General features: G+C 36.5%; 1 protein-coding gene across 8 annotated transcripts in view; it reads left to right on the top strand.

The window, feature by feature from the left end:
- The window catches only part of LTBP1 (latent transforming growth factor beta binding protein 1), a 204,155-nt gene that overhangs the window by 65,339 nt on the left and 122,291 nt on the right, over positions 1–16,525 (top strand). For 5 of the 8 annotated variants that reach the window (XM_054819834.1, XM_054819836.1, XM_054819837.1 and 2 more), the window contains exon 5: positions 5,706–5,873. In XM_054819834.1, coding sequence (XP_054675809.1) covers positions 5,706–5,873 — 168 coding nt within the window. Of the gene's footprint in view, positions 1–5,285; positions 5,874–16,525 lie in introns of those variants that run through there. The other 3 variants (XM_054819839.1, XM_054819841.1, XM_054819840.1) reach the window with 3 other exon arrangements.

Below are 16,525 nucleotides of genomic sequence, written 5' to 3' on the forward strand. Positions count from 1 at the left end.
ATGATAATACACTTGAATTGCAATAAGGGAAATGTGGGTTAGGTATTAGGAATATCTTTATAATAAGACAGGCCAAAGCACTGGAATATGTTCCTTAGGGAGGCTGTGGAATCTATGTAATAGAAGGGTTTTGAGAATAGGCTGGACAAACTTTTGTGTAATGCTGCTGTTTCATCCTGTGTTGGGAAAAGAGAGGGGAGACTAGGTGATCTCTCAGAATCTCTTCCAGTCCTTTCTATGCCTAGCAAGGGCAGTATTCTTCTCAGTATGTAATCTGAAATTTAGGGAAGATCTGCCTCTGGTCTGTATGCGAATCTAGTGTGTCCTTCTCTCTTCTTTTTCTTCTCTTTTTTCTTTTCTTTTTTCTTTTTTCTTTTTTTTTTCTCTTTTTCCCTTAGCTCTTAGAATTAGTAAATCTTCCAGATGCTGATATACCTAAGATGTATGATAGCTAAGTTTCAACTTGTTCTGATCTTTGGGAACTAGGTTTTTGGGGTTGGTTTGTTTGTTTTAAATTGATGACTAGGTGGTGATAAGATAGAACTTCCTCATATATTGTAAAAAGTGTAAAAAGGTCATTCAACAATAGTTCTAAAAGCTTAACTATTTTACTTACGTGGTTGATTTTTATACAATGTCAGCTTTCCTTTTGGCTGTACAAGCATTTCTAGTAGTAAGGACTAAACCAGGTGGACTGGTGAAATAACTGGGAGACACCTGTTTTAGGAAATAAGTAATTTCCTTCTGCTTCTTTCCTTTTTTTTCTGTCAGCATTTAATTAAGAAAAAAAGAGAGGGAGTTGGTCATCTGAGAATTTAAAATGTTGAATCTATTTGCTGTTTAAAAGTTCATCTGCTTTGATTTGAGAAGATAGATTTTCATTCCAAAGTACTTCTTGTGCATCATGGTTAGCATTTGAAAATATGAAATTGCCTGAGATAATCTGTTGTCTTTGGGAAGAGAATGTAATTTTAAGGTAGAATCTTCAGGTCTGATGAGATTCTGTGTAGATATATGTATGAAAACATACTGGATTCAGTGCAGAAGTAGGGTGTCATGAAAAACAGAGTAGTAAATATATCATTCTTGGAGGTACTAAAGAAAAGCCTACAGTTTGCTCTGTTCTGCTTCCTCAGAAGATTTGCCTCAGGATATTTGTCATAAGTGAAGGTATTAAAAAACCCCACAAACCCCTCTAAAAGTAGAGTCAGAAAGAAGTCTTGTGCAAGGATTATGGAAGAGGTATGTGTAAGCTCTACCAGCTGAGTTCATGGTGTAAGCCACTGCCTGTGACTTTTATTGTGAATACTTTTGATTAGATCACTATGAAGCACAGAAAGATCATACACAAAATAACATAATTTTTTCAACACATGAAAATATTTTCTTCTCTTTGCCCCACTTGACCTATGAGACAGTACAGTGTAGTCATCTTTATAACTGAATACCAGTTCTGCTTTCACTAGCGTTGCTAGCCCATTGTCTTCCTCCAAAACAGAGACATGCCACAAATCTTCTAAGATCCACTACAGCTATTGAACACTGTCTAGTTAAATCTTTGCAGAATGTTGGAGCTGTGAGGACAGCCATTAAACCAAGAAAAAAATGGGTTTATAGAAATTCTTCTAGAAAGAAATGAGAGCTGAGTAGCATGACAGACAAAGGGACCCAGGAGGTTGAGAAGGAATCCTTCCCTTTATACAGCTATACCCAGGCATGGCTGTGGGAGCCATTGTGACCACGTGGACCTTAAACCTGCCACCTGCCTTGTCTTAACTGATTCACCTTTTCTGCATGCCTTGCCTTAACTCATTCACCTTTTCTGCTAATGCAGAAAAAAAAAAATCAGTTTGCCGTGATGCACAGTAGGGGCAGAAGGGATTCTATGAAGAAATCCTTTTGCTTATATTTTCCATTTCTCCTGCAGTTGTTGCTAAATCATAAATTTATCACAGTAGGAGCTTGTCGTGTTCATAATATTATATCATAGTGACTTACAGAGATGGAAAGAAAATCACATACATGTGGTGCCAATTTTCAACTAAAATCTCATCACTTTACCCAGGCATCTTTCTTTTTTTTGAATCTGGCTCAAGAGACTTTTACAGATTTTGGAAATTATGGGTACATTCTTCCATTGATCTCCTTTGACAAATGTATCTAAGAGTTCCTAAGTATAAGTGAGCCTGGACTACAAGGCAGGATGATGGTGCAGCTGGCTGAGCCTCCTCATTGTAAATTTGCTGCCTAGCTCAGGGATGAAGCTTTAGCCAGTATTAGTAATCCTGATTGTCCTATCTTTATTGAAACAACAATCTGAGCTTATCTCTAATTCTGCCATTTTTTCAGTAGCTTTGCTATTTATTCAGTGTTTGTATCTTCTGCTTTTGTTGTCTTCCATTAGGCTTGTTTATTTACCTGATCTCACGTTTGTATTTCTTCAGTCTGGTGTTATACTTAAGAGCATAGTGAGGTGTTTCATTTCCACGTGCTTAAAATCAGTTTTGAAGAGTTTATGATACGTTTCTGTCTATATATATACAAAAAATAATGGTTCCAGGTATGTCCCAGTGCTGTAGCACCATCATTTTTTTTCCAGAAATTAATTTGAGATAATCTAAGTTGCAGATCTTGTCATGTCTATGTCACAGTGGCATCATCAGTAAAGCTTCTGGAGTTTAAAGAGATAAATAATCTGTATGCTACCTTAAAAATGCACTGTCCTTCTTTAATATGAACTGGCCCAAAACCAGAAGAGGTCAAGGCTATGGCATTAATGCGCTTTTTCTAGCTTGAAATTGTGGCTTTTAACATTAATATTGCCAAACCAGCTAAGAGATATTGAAGCATATAGTTTCTCATTTAGAATTTAATCATCCCCTCTTTGTAGAAGCAGGGGGGGACAACTACAGAAGAGCAAAAAGGGAGAGGATTCAAGGAAGTCCAAGAGTCTAACCTTGCAGAGTTTCTGCCAAAAGCTTCCTTTCCGGAGAAGGGTTTGTGGTCTGTTTTCAGTTTAAATCTGCATGTATTATGCTCACCATTAAGGTCCCTAAACCTTAGGATGTGTGAGGATATTACTGTCTACTTAGGTACAACTACAGAGAAGATAATGTCTCTGCCTTGAACCACCTTCTCATACATTGGTCAATTTTCAGCTCAGAGGCCATCATTAGCTTTGTATCCTTCCTAAATGTCCCCACAAGAATTGAGGAATTTAAAAGCTGTGGCCTGCTAGGCAAGGAGAAGAAAATAATAGTTTCATTATAGTTTTCATAAATCTGGGAAAGATAGAGAAAATCTTCCCATGTCAAAAGAATATGAAGCTGTCTTATTTCTGGCTCTTTGGAACTAGTAAAACAGGAATATCTGTGAGAATTGGTTTTATAGCAAAAGCATTGCTGAATAATGATTTGAATTTTTGTAGGACCTAGGGCTTATGTCATGTTGTTTTTCAGACTTCTTACTTTCCTGAAAAGCTGTGTTTACATATTCCTTAATGGATAGTCTTTACCTCTGTAGATACTGGCCTGTTTTTGAAGGTACTGTTCAACTGCTGTTCCTATGTTGTTACTCCCAAGCTTACACTCTAACGTTTTCTCACCCAAAAGGGGTGAGAGGCAAATTTACAATTTCCATTCAGTCTCATACTAGGGCTTCTCTTCTTCCAAAAAAATTATGCTACAGGATTTTTCTGGTAAAATCTGAACTATGTGATAAAAATTATTTTAAAAATACAATTTTTTTGTTCCAAACATTGTGGCCAAATTTTGCTACAGCTCAGCACTCAACAATGTAGTACAGAATACTATGAAGGAGAATTAAATCATGGTTTAGTTCCATCTATACTAGCAAAGCCAAATTATTAATTTTTTTATATTTTTTTTAAGCTAAGCTGGAAAACTTGTGTGGGTCCCCCAATACTGGTTTTTACTGTGTAGGCAAGACTGACTTTTGTGACTCAACTAACCATGTTTTTTTAATTAGATCACATCCTAAAGGAAAAATGTTACTAAAACATCTGAAAATATAAAATGGATTGGGCTTTTCTAGGAAAAGATATATGTAAAGCTATGCAAATGAAATAAAAAGATGGCAGGATTGCTTGTGAAGCTGTGCTTAAATGGTTAGAAGTTCTAGCCTCAGCAGTTCACATGCCACTTATGTGTATTCATTGGGAAAAGTGTATTTATAATTTTTGTGATAAATGCTTGGCATCCAAGAATCCAGGTGTCTTCTAAATCGACTAAAATCACAATACTAGCCTTTAATTGAAATATTTTATTCCTGTGTCTGTCAGGGCTGTGCTTTTTCTTAACTGTTGTATAGGGAGAATAAGGTGGGAGCATCTGTACTACAGCTGCTGTTCAGATAGAGCAATGCCTTTACTGTAGACAAAACAGTTGGCACAATTCTTTTAAATTATTTGTTTATGAAGAGCCAGAAATAAAAAGGCTTTATATTCTTTTGAAGTGGGAATATTTTCTTCATTTTCTTGAGATTTTAAAAAAAATGTTTGTCCAGAGGGTATTTCATAAACTAGGTTAGACAACTATCCAGCAACTTTTTTATTTCTATGACATGAGGAAGGAGAGTCTTCTTTTTCTGTGCGTCATTTCTTGGGATTGTTCAGTTTGATATGGAAGTATTTATGAATAGTTTCCAGTAAGATGCTGTGATATATTTACAAGAACTTGCTGACTTTATTTGTAAATGTGCAGAGAACAAACTGTTTTCTTTTTAAATAATTCCGAATGGAATCTGTTCTTTTTCCCTAATTTTCCTAAAGAGTAGTTTTAATCTCTTTTTTGTCTTTAGCTGTTAGATGTGGAATCAAATACATCTGTTTTTAAATCAAATTCTGTAACAAGAAGTTCTTCTAATGAGCTTAATTTAAAAAGTAGTGTTAGCTCAGTCTTCATTATGGTCAAGTTTTTAAAAGGACTGTAAGGAAGTATATAAAAAAAGAGAATCTAGCCATTTTTTATCATAAAGCTCAGAACCGGTATTTTCAAATATTGATACTTAATGACCCTTTTCCCTGACTGAGCTATTTATTACTTAAATAAAGGCTGACAGCAGAGCTCAGTCTATAGTATGTAAATCCTTGTGGAAAAATAGTGCCAAAAATTGAGAAAAAATGGGTCCAGGCAGCTGCGTCACAAGGTTTGACCACTTCGGGCTGGGGTGCCAGGAGATTTGAGACAGATGTTTTCAGACATGCCGCATGCCTAAAACATTTCCAGGGGTCGAGCTACAAATAGTGACTTAATAAGTGCAGAAACAGGAAAAGTATGCAGGAGGACACAAGAGTTTATTCACCCCTAGGTGCACAGCCAGCCTCTTTACATTACATCTGCCTGTCAGGGTTGGCTATTTAAGCTGTCATGCCCTTGGTATTGCTCTTTGTCTGCCTGTGAATAAAGTGCAGCATTGTGATTACTAATCCCACTCCAGTGACTTGACTTTAAATGTGGTTTTGGAGCGGATCCCGGAGTTCTGTTTGCTAAGCTTCCTACTCCTGTTTCAGAGACACCACTGGAGATCTATGAGAGAGAGCACTGCAGACTGCCCTCCTCCTGTAGACTTGTCGCCTTTTTCTCCCCCCCCGCCTTTTTTTTTTTTTCCCAAAACTTTTTGAAGGAAATCAATGGATACCAAAGTGATCTGTTTATTTTTCTTTTTTTCTTTGCCTCCGCTGACAGTGGGAAATCACACTGGTCGCATCAAGGTGGTCTTTACACCCAGCATCTGTAAAGTGACTTGTACCAAAGGCAACTGTCAGAACAACTGTGAGAAGGGAAATACCACCACCCTCATTAGTGAAAACGGCCATGCTGCTGACACTCTGACAGCCACTAACTTCCGAGTAGGTAAGTACCCTGAAACTGTATTTGTCCTTAGCTGTCCTCTCTTGACTAACAGAGGGAGGAGACGTTTTGTTATTATTACCAGTTGTGCATCTGTTACTCTTTGTTTGGAGGGCTGTGCTGAGTAGGAACCATTGTGTGTTAGACAAGCTTTCTGGTATCCTTCGGAAATGTTCCCAAAAGTTCCTTTTGTGTCATAGAAAAAAACTCTCACATTTTTCATCTGAATTTTCAGCTGCAGGGCTACAACATACTAAGCTGAAGCTTTTGGTTAAAATTCATCCCTCAGATTTTGTCTTGGTAAATAGAGAAAATGTCAGATTCAACAAAAAGTTCTGTTTCCTCTTTTTGCTTGTTGAATAGGTATCAAATGCACATAAAAATCTAGCTAACACAATGAATCTGTCTTCAAAAAATTGTTCAAGAGTTCCTTAAAACTACAATCCTTTTTAAAAATACATCAGCTTAAAATGTTATCTTACTGCTGTGAGTAAATCAGATTTCATATTTGTAATTTTTACAAACTGAAATAATGTTAAGTAATAATTGAAATTATTGAAGGCAGTCATTTGTCTGTTAATTTTTAATCTTGCTTGCTTGCTCAATAAGAGTATCAGCTATATGCCAGTCTAAACCCTACAGCTGCTTGACTGTGTTGAAACAAATCCTGAAAGCCATCTAGAATAATGATTAGCATATTTTAACTGTACACTATATGATGTTGGTAGGAATTTGTGTGCAAGTATTAGTCTTGTAAGCTAAGAGAAATATAGATATATGGATACATACCTAAATACTTTTAAAGTTGTTGTTTCACATTATCATATCCTTAACTGCTCTTGGAAAGTATTTTGTTGTTATCCTGAAAATACCATACTATCGTTTTCTAAAAAAAAAAATCTTTTAAAATTAATTACTTTGCCAATTTGTGCTCAAAGAATGCCAGATATGAACATTGTAATTTTAGTCTCCGTCTAGTATAAACATAATGTCAGGCAGTGTTGAGGCTGGCCAATACTGCCCTTTTTAAAGTGCACTATATTTCAGGCTCTGAGGGGGGAAAAAGCTATTCCAAATTATTATTCTTTTCATCCAGACAGACGATACAAAGAGCAGGTCCCTCTCTTAACACTCCTACTAGACTATCAGACGGTGGGTGAAAGCTCTTGAAATTAATAACTCATTTCTTGACAATCTGCATGTTTGTAAAAATATATATGTTTTGGACTAATGGTAATAAAAATAGTGTTTTAAAAGAGCAATACAACACATTTTGGATTTGTTTATGGTTATTCTGAGGCATTAAAAAAGAAAAGGATTTTGTAAAGGAATGCTAAATCAAATACTTTAAATGTGTGTTTACTGTCAATACAGATTTTTACCAACGTTTTGGCAAGAAGCACGGATAAGTACTTTTTTTGTTTAATTTTCTGACTACTGTGAAAGGATAGGGTTATTCACCCCCCCTTTTGTTTGACCTAATTTTTTATTGAAATTATGAAATGCTGAGAATGGGCAGTCGTGTAATTTGTCTGCTATGTAAATCTGTGCTGTAACATGATCTTCTCTCAAATACTTGAGCACTTGGTGAGTGGAAATTGACCTGTGAAGACGTGTTCCACATCTTCCTTCCTGGCCTCAGGCCATCCAGCTCCTGATGCACTGTGTACGATAGGCTGCTAGAAATATTCAACAAAAGCAGCCTATTACAGTATTTGATGGAAAGATAAGGGAGCATTACACTTAAAAATGTATAAAACCAAGTCACTACACATGTGTAGGGATTTTTAAGTTGCCTGTAGCTATCTACCTTCCCTATTGCCTTTAAAAGACCAAAAGCATTCACTGCAGCTCTAAGTATTGTCATTTTTACAGAAGAGGAATAGGAAAGAGGTCTAAACTGTGACTTCAGGGCCCTCCAGTTAAAAATAAAAATGCTGAGTGAACTTCTTAATAGCCAGAGAGGAGAGATTCTACACCTGTAGATTGAGTTCTTTCACTGATCGCAGATTTTCAGGGTTTAAAATACATACTACTGAAGTAATTTTTGTATTTGTTCTCTAGCTAGTGCCTCTCATTAGCTTAGGCTTGTTGTGATAGAGATGCCTCCAGGTACAATAGCAGCAGAAGTAATTTGGGTCTTCTGAGATAATTTATTTTTGTTATATTTTTAACATCTGTATTATGTTTTACTTGTGCTTATTGCTTTTAAGTCCCTGTTCTAAACTTGTTTATTTACTGTTTATCCAAAATGCGTGGAAATTCTTATTCTGATCATTTGACAGTTTAAAAGTGCAACCATGAGACAGAATGTCATATCAGAAAATAGGTACTTAAAGCAACAGAAAGCACTTTTTCAGTATGTTTTTTAAAGTATTTGTTCTTCCTAAAACCAGAAAAGATAAATTCACATGCCCTATTTGGAAAACCGACTCCTGTTGCTAATAATACACACCTACTATGAGTGGCAAAATTAGGAAACTTCTTTAGATTGTTAGATCTAAATGCATTTCTGTAGCAGGAGCAGCATTCTAGTGCACAAGACTGAATTTAGATTCTGTGATGACAGATTGCCATCACTTTGCTTTGTTCTTAATTTCCATTATTTCTAATAATGAACTAGAGTAAAATTTTATGTTTATGTTTTAAACTTTATGCTGAACTTTGTAAACACTTTTTTTTTATTTTCAGAGATGATAAGTTGCAGTGCCTGTACTAAAACCACTCCAGTTTTTCCTTGGGTTATTTCAGATTCTTAAAATTTGCTCAGTTTGTCATTTCAGCTGAAACTTGGTACCAGTGAGTCCAGGCAAGGAACAAATGCCATTTCCTGAAAATTTTATAAGATATGTATAAGCCATTAAAAACTAAAACCCACAACAAGAAACAGATTGGAGGAAACGTAGCTTTTCAGGTAGCTGAGATTTTGGCTGTTCTCCTGCAGAGCTCTGGCATTTCAATTGAAGGTGATGAAAGCTTGGTATTTACAAGGAAGGGTCTCCTTGATGGCCAGTCTGCTTCAGTGAAACTTTGGGGTTTTTTGCAGTTTCATTTTGTGAATGGGATATCCTGCACAGTTAAACTAACCAACCTCTAATATTTCATTGGCTTGGAGAATGAAAGCATTTAATCTGAGTGGAAACTTCTGATGAATAGATGATTCTCATTATTCTATTGGATTGATGCATGTGCAGTTTGTATGGTATTTCAGTCCTGATATATCTATCTACAGAGGTTTGTAAAACAGGGTCAATATACAAGCATAGGAAAGGATGCGTATAGAATAACATATGAGGTTTCTGTCTCATTCACTGTTGAAGTTACTCAGTGATGTGTCCTGTTTCTCCTCAAAATTACTCTGCATTCCAAAATACCTATTTTTGAAACAAATTTTTTCTGTGTAAGGAGTGGTAGGATGACTAATTTGTAACTGTAAAATGAAACAGTAAGGAATTAGGAAATGCCCAAGTTAATGTTCTTCATGCTCTTTAATTTTTTTCCTATTGTGCATATGTATTTAATTATAGATTTAGATTCTATTTTGTTTCCACAGGACCCCTGCTTCGTTCCTTTCACAGGAATGACACAACTTAGTAAAGGAAGCAGTCATTTAATACTTAGGTTTATATTCACTGTTCATTTGTAGCCCTGTGTCTCATTTAAAGTGGTTCATTCAAACTGTTATAAATGAGAAGCTAAAAAGAATTGCATGCTATTCAGTGGAAGTGCATGTCTTTCTGTAGAAATTTTGTGTCTGAGTGCTTGGCAGTATGTGTGTCAAACAGGGAAATAGCAGCATTCTGCAGATGGAGACCAAGGAAAGTGTAAGAATTTTTTCCCAAGACCATAGGAGATGATTATGGCAGAGGTGGTGACAGAATTATTGCTGTGCTACTCCCTTTTACATCACTCTTTAATGCTCATCAGTATCTCTTCTCTTAACGTTCTCTTCCCCTTTTCCTCTGATGTCTTTTCACATAGCCTGCACACTTGTCCTTCCTCCTGGCTTTGCTGTGCACGACCATAGTTTACTTAGACTGTTACTGGGCATGAGGGAGTATTTTGTTGTGTACTTTCCCTTGGAAGAAAGGCAGATTTTTAGGAACCCTGTATTTCTTGTTTCATAGAATTTGAGTAAAAGTTAAAGTGTTTTTCCTACAGCTTCACTGGTGTTTGTAGGGAATTGTTGTGAGGTTGAGAATGATGTCAGATGTGTGTGCTGTGGCCTGAAGTCTGTGTGAGCCAAACTTCCTTGTGAGACTAGAAGAGAGTGAGAAGATGTTTATTCATCCTCCTTTCTTCTCATCTATAAAAGGTCCATTTGTCTCTGGTCCTATATAAACATGTTAATAAGGATCTTCCAGACATCATTTGGTGACATGGTGTCATGGTGTCTGAAGTGAAAAATGTATTCATATTCATATTTTGAAGGACCAGACATATTTATTTAATAATAAATTTTAAAACTTTCAGCATGGATCACAGTGTTCTGCATACCCTGTACCATGTTGCAATAATGCACAAATGGTATTGCCTATTGAATTTTGGCACTTTCCCTTTACGAATTTTGTATAAAAAAAACCATTTCCTGTTTTACTGTGTTGACTCTGTACAAATGTTTTTGGATAATTGAGGTTGTCCAGAAGTTTCCAATTATGTATAGACAGAAACTTCCAAGAAGCAGCATAAATATTTTGCTCAAATTCTATTTGGTCTTCCGTTGAAAGTAATGAAAGAAAATTTGACCAATATATTTTAAAACAATAGATTATTGAAAGGGAATTTAGTAAAAAGACTCCTTATGTAATTATTATTCTAACAGAATTGCCTATCTAGGAAAGAGTCTAGAAAGCATAATTATTTAGAACTGTGAAAATGTAAAGCAGTTTACAAAAAGTTGATAGAATTTCTGAATTTTATTCAGACATACATGATCATGACTTTCTGTCAATGCTGTAGAAGTTAACATTGTCTTTATTCAAGCACTTCTGATCTTATCAAAGAATTGTGTTGGTTAAAAATGGCAATGACCTGTAAGCAAGCCAGCACATTTTTATCTGTACTTTGTCTGACAGGAAATCCAAGGGCAATGAATGGCGTTTTCTTGCTGCCATTTGCTATGTAATAAAGTTGTTGTTTCTTTGCTCCATGCAATACATGCTACACATATCTTACTACATTTAGGAGGTACTGTAAGACTATGACATTTGAAGAAGATTTTTCAATATCGTTTGGTATTAAAAGACATTTATTGTAAATAATATTGGAGGGCAAATTTGATGACGTATAAAGGCATGTAAAAGACCAACAGCTTGTAGAAGTATTTGTGTAGATTTGTGAGAATATACAGACTCTTCTGGCAACTTGTGAGGTGTACACTGTTCAGTTTTCTACCCATTATATTTTAGTCTTTGTTTTGTTGTATTGGGTTTAGTAAGAGTTGCTAGAATGACAACATGTTAGAAGAGATGCCTCCTTCTGTATTACAAAGCACTGTTTACTACTCAGTGAATGGTGTCAGCCTGTGTAGATGACCCATCATGTCTGATCTATGTCACTTTTGCCCCAGCAAAACATTATTCCTATGGCTTCAAATGACACTTAGCAGATGTACATGTAGCTTCTCAAGTGGAAGATTTAAAATAAGTAATAACAAATGTCATGCAGAGATTTTTTAATTCTTTTTGGTAACATAACTGGGGATAATTGTTTTTTGTTTTTTAAATGCTTTGGTTTTTAACTTGATTATGTTCCATCAGAAATCCTAATTGATGAGGAGCTTATTTCTGGAATAATTACTTAGCTCAAGAGCAGCATATGATAATTCATAGTCTGTTTTTAGTAGTCTGTTCTCTGTGGGTAAGAGTGAAGCGTTACTTTGAAATAGCCTTGGTTTTTGCACTTGAACTTTCTATGGTATCATCCTTTTCTGAAGAAGTCATGCTGCAAGAACCTTGCTAATTCCTCCAGTTTAGTCCTTTTGCTGTCTTCATAGTGGCTACCTTGTAGCCATATTTAGTAAAAGTTTCCTTTCTACTCTTCCTGCAGTAATTATAATTTCTGCCTCGACAGGCTTTATTGTTTTATGCTACTTTTTCTGCCAGATGAAATATTTTTTCTTTTAACAGACACTGGCAGACACTTGAAAATTTCAGAATTCTCGGACAACTTGGTCAAAAGACTAACTTCTTAAACTTTCTACATCAGTAGTCAAGGAAGTTGGTCAGTCTGTCAGAGTGTGTGTGTGTCTAAGGAAAAAAAAAAAGAAAAGGATCAGGACATTAGAGTTTATTCACTGCTTTAGCTGGTAATTTGAAATTTAATCTGTATAAATGGTGACCATGCTTGAAATACTTATTCATGCAGCAGCATTGTAACAGCTGTAGCAAAATGAAGGCCAAGTATTTTTCCTCAGACACTGGACCGAGTGGCAAAAATAGAACAGACAAATAATAGTGGAACTAATTTATGAATTGTTTACATCCTCTACCTTATAGAAAATACTAGGAAAAAGATATTTCCCAGCCTGAAGAGCCAATGCAAAACAATTTGGGAGGAACAACTTACCATGAGCATCAGTTTAACAGATATTCCTTTTTTCCAATCTCCCTTTGTTTTATAAAGTAAATTTGAGCAGACAGGAGAAAGAATTCATTTACTTACAATGCAGGTAGCATAGTATAGGCTTTCCTAATCTGAACTGGGCACAAACTGGAACACAGGTAGTTCCATCTGAACATGAGGAAAAACTTCTTCACTTTGAGGGTGACCAAGCACTGGAACAGGCTGCCCAGGGAGATTATGGAGTCTCCTTCTCTGGAGATATTCAGAACCTGCCTGGATGCCATCCGGTGCAACCTGCTCTAGGTGATCCTGCTCTAACAGAGGGCTTGGACTAGATGATCTCTAGAGGTCCCTTCCAACCCCTGCCAATCTGTCAATCTGTGAACCACTTGCAGAGTAAAATTCTACCCCGTAATATAAATGTACCACTTTGTATCTGAGCAGCACTCAGGGTTTTAATGCATTTTCAATTATTGGCCACTTATACTCAAATTACAGAGAAAAATTACATCTTAAGGATTTTGTTGTTGTTGTTGATATCCACATCTGTTCAGAAGGAATGCTTTCTTTCCCCCATGTATTTATCAGTACTTGTCATCAACAAATAGTTCTGGTTTCTACCATACAGTTTACAGCATCTGAGAGCTCTTTCTTCATAATCTTAAAATAATTATTCAAGTTTGACATCCTTCCCTCTCATTCTAACGGAGGCCAGATGCTAATGTAAAGAAAATGCATTGTTCAGCCAGATGAGGTTGAACTTAGACAAGCCTGTTAGCAACTCATTTCCACTCCCTTGCTCACCTTAAGGACTTCAGACCATCACTGTGAAGCAAAAATCCATCTGCTCTCAAAGCACTCACCAAACTGTATATTATAGAGAACACGGCTTTTGGATGTGCAGTCATAAGAAAAACCACAAATGGAAATGGTACAAAATCCACACCTGCAGCCATTCAAAAACACATGGAGTATGTTTCCCTCAAAATTAAAGCAAAACAGAACACAAAGTTAAAATGCATAATGCTTTATTTTACTGTATATGGTTTTAATTTATAGGGATTAGTTTATGTACATCTGACTTGAAGTACTGTAAAAAGAGAACTAAGAGTGCATTTATTTGAATGATTACATTGTTGCATAGTCACATAAACACACTACCTTGTACAGCTATAATTTTGTTATTGCTAAACCAAATGTCTTTGCACATACCTCACTGAAGATCAAGTATATGCCAACTTTGGCTTAAAAAAGAAGAAAGTTGCCTTGGAAGTATGCAAGCACAGAAGAGTCTGACAAATTTCTTTACGGGTTAAAATACAGCATTTATCATGGATAGATTTCTTAGCAAACAGGTTTTTATTTAATGTGTGTTTTCGGACACAACACAATCAGAAGGAAGCGAGCAGCCATCACTGCTCTACTGATCACAGTCTGTCCCTGTTCTGCCTCTCTGCCGTCTATTCTGTTTGGTTTATTCTGCTCCAGATAATTCCCCTGTCTCTGCGCAGTGTAGCCTGTATAACTTTCACCTATGCATTCCACCTATGACTAGTTCTTAGCTTTGAGTATCACTGTAATTGGGAGGCTCCTTTTGTAGCGGAGAAGCACAGAGATTTCTGGATCTTTCTTTTGGAACATGAACTATATCTTCATTACGCACACATTTAAATTCTTTGAGTTTTCTATCTATCCATAAAAAATCCGAACTGTTAAAAGGAAACTCTGAACTTTCAGCCAGGGGTTTTCAAATGTGAATTAAGTTGAAGTCCATGGAAATGGTAAACTTTTTTTTACAAACCTCTTACAAAGTCCTGATGCATGCCAGTCAATGAATAGAAGGAAAATTGGGTATTTGCTGCTTGCACAGGAAGGTGCTTGGGCTTTGAGAAACCCAGTCACAGAGAGTATTTCTCATCTGCATTTTATTCAGCCAAATACTTTGTTAATTTGTCAGGTTGGTTGTATCTTTAGTTTAATGTAAAGATGATAAGCTGAGCTATGAAGTCATTTTTATATTTGATATTATTGAGATGCTTCAAGTTTAGGGGAACTGTCGGCAACTTTTGATGTCATAATTTAGGAACATGAGTTCTCTGACTTTTCCCTGAGAGACACTGCCTCTGTCCACAGATTGTATAGGGACTGGTCTCCAAACTTTTTTGATCACACAACCCTATCAGTAAAGAATTTTTGAGCATGCACCCCCAATATATGTCTATTTATTTATCTATAAATTATATACATGTACTACTGTATATATCATATATATGTATGTTATAAAACATATGCAATGAGATGAGATAAAGATGAAGTAAACTATTTTGAAAATTTATTTTATTTATTAATGGTACAAAAGCATTTCCAGTATCCCAGTAGATTGTCTTGCACACTGCCTGGGATGAGCATATCTGCCTGCTTTGAAGACTGCTGGTACAGGGAACCAAAACCAACCAGTTTCATAACATAAGCTGTTACATTATCTTTCTGCAGTTAGTATGTGTCCGTCATGTCTCTCTTACTTATTGTTTGATTATATGAAATTCAACATGTTATGTTAGATGCTATATATGGAGGTGCTAGAACACCTTTTCTGAATCTAATCAAAAGTTACATAGGTCCAAGAATGCCTATTGTGACAACAGGGGCAAAGGGATTTTTTTGTATTTGCACACAGGGTCAGGTACAACACTGCAGCGTGAAGATTGTCTATGGCGGTGTGCACAGCTCAGGGAAGTTGGGTGCATGGTTCCAGTTGCTTGGAACGGGACATGACTGGACAGAGTGCTGACTGTATTTTAGGTTTATGCAGATTGTGCAACAATTTATACAGCTATTATGGATGGTTACAAGAATCACAATGAGCAGTGTTGAAGTTGTATGGTTTTTAATGGATTTCCAACTGTACATTCTCTGCAGAGTAACCTTTATCCTTCCTACTCATTAGAACTACCTCTGGTCCTTTCTTCCTTCAGAACTCCAGGATTTGAATCTCTTGCTTTTCACTGGCCTCCTATGATCTAATTTATTACTCAAACTCTGAATAATATTCTTCCCAATATTCTCATATTGTGTCACCTCCTCAAGGTCAACTCCCTAGAAAACTTTCCAATTTCTTGTGATGTCGACAGTGCCAGAAAATCTTAGATAGCTTATGTTTTTCATGTTTTTGAACTAGTCCAGGAAGGTCTGGATTACAAGCTATTATTTGTATGTTAATGGGTATCCACTTGAAAGAATCTATTCCTACTTTATTCTTCTTGTAAACTTTTTCACACAAAAATGAGCACCGTGGTAACGTTACAATAATCAGAGAGCAGTCTCCCGATGTTTGGAAATGATGGAAATTCTTGTAATGACTACAGTTTCTGTGGCTTTCCTTTTTCTATTCTAAACATAGTTTTGTCATTGGAGGATGTCTTGTGGTATGGGATGCAGTGGATCAGCGTTCATAGACCCTTTGGATCTAAGGCTGGGGGTTCATCCCACTCACCAAATCTTACTGAGGTGCCTGAATCAGGAGCCTAGTAGTCAGTGATGAGACACACCTTTATGGCAGCTGGGCCCATGGATGGCGTGAATGGCCTGCTGGGCGAGCCTCTCTTCGCTGGCAGAGTGGGAAACTTCAGGTAACAACACCCCTAACTTAGGTGGCTCAAGAAAGCACGACAGGTTAAATGGGATGAATCTCAGCTTAAACACCTATCATTCATTTGCCAGAAATGGTAAGGATGCTGATGTTTCTGGTTCAGGTAACAACACCCCTAACTTAGGTGGCTCAAGAAAGCACGACAGGTTAAATGGGATGAATCTCAGCTTAAACACCTATCATTCATTTGCCAGAAATGGTAAGAATGCTGATGTTTCTGGCCAGTGTCAGCGTTGCTGCTTCTGTGGTCTTCAGAGCATTTGCGTAACAGAGGCGTGACCAATTGCTCAAATGTTTCTCAGGACATTTTGCCATTTTGTCTGATGGTAACCAAGTACTTCGTGGTGTAAGAACAGTTCTTTTCTTTGCCTGACACTACTGAGTGTTACTACTTTTTTACTTCATGCAAGAGTCAGTATGGTTTTTGGAAACAGCCTGATAG

The sequence above is a fragment of the Grus americana genome, chromosome 3 (assembly GCF_028858705.1).
Source record: "Grus americana isolate bGruAme1 chromosome 3, bGruAme1.mat, whole genome shotgun sequence".
NCBI classification, from domain to species: domain Eukaryota; kingdom Metazoa; phylum Chordata; class Aves; order Gruiformes; family Gruidae; genus Grus; species Grus americana.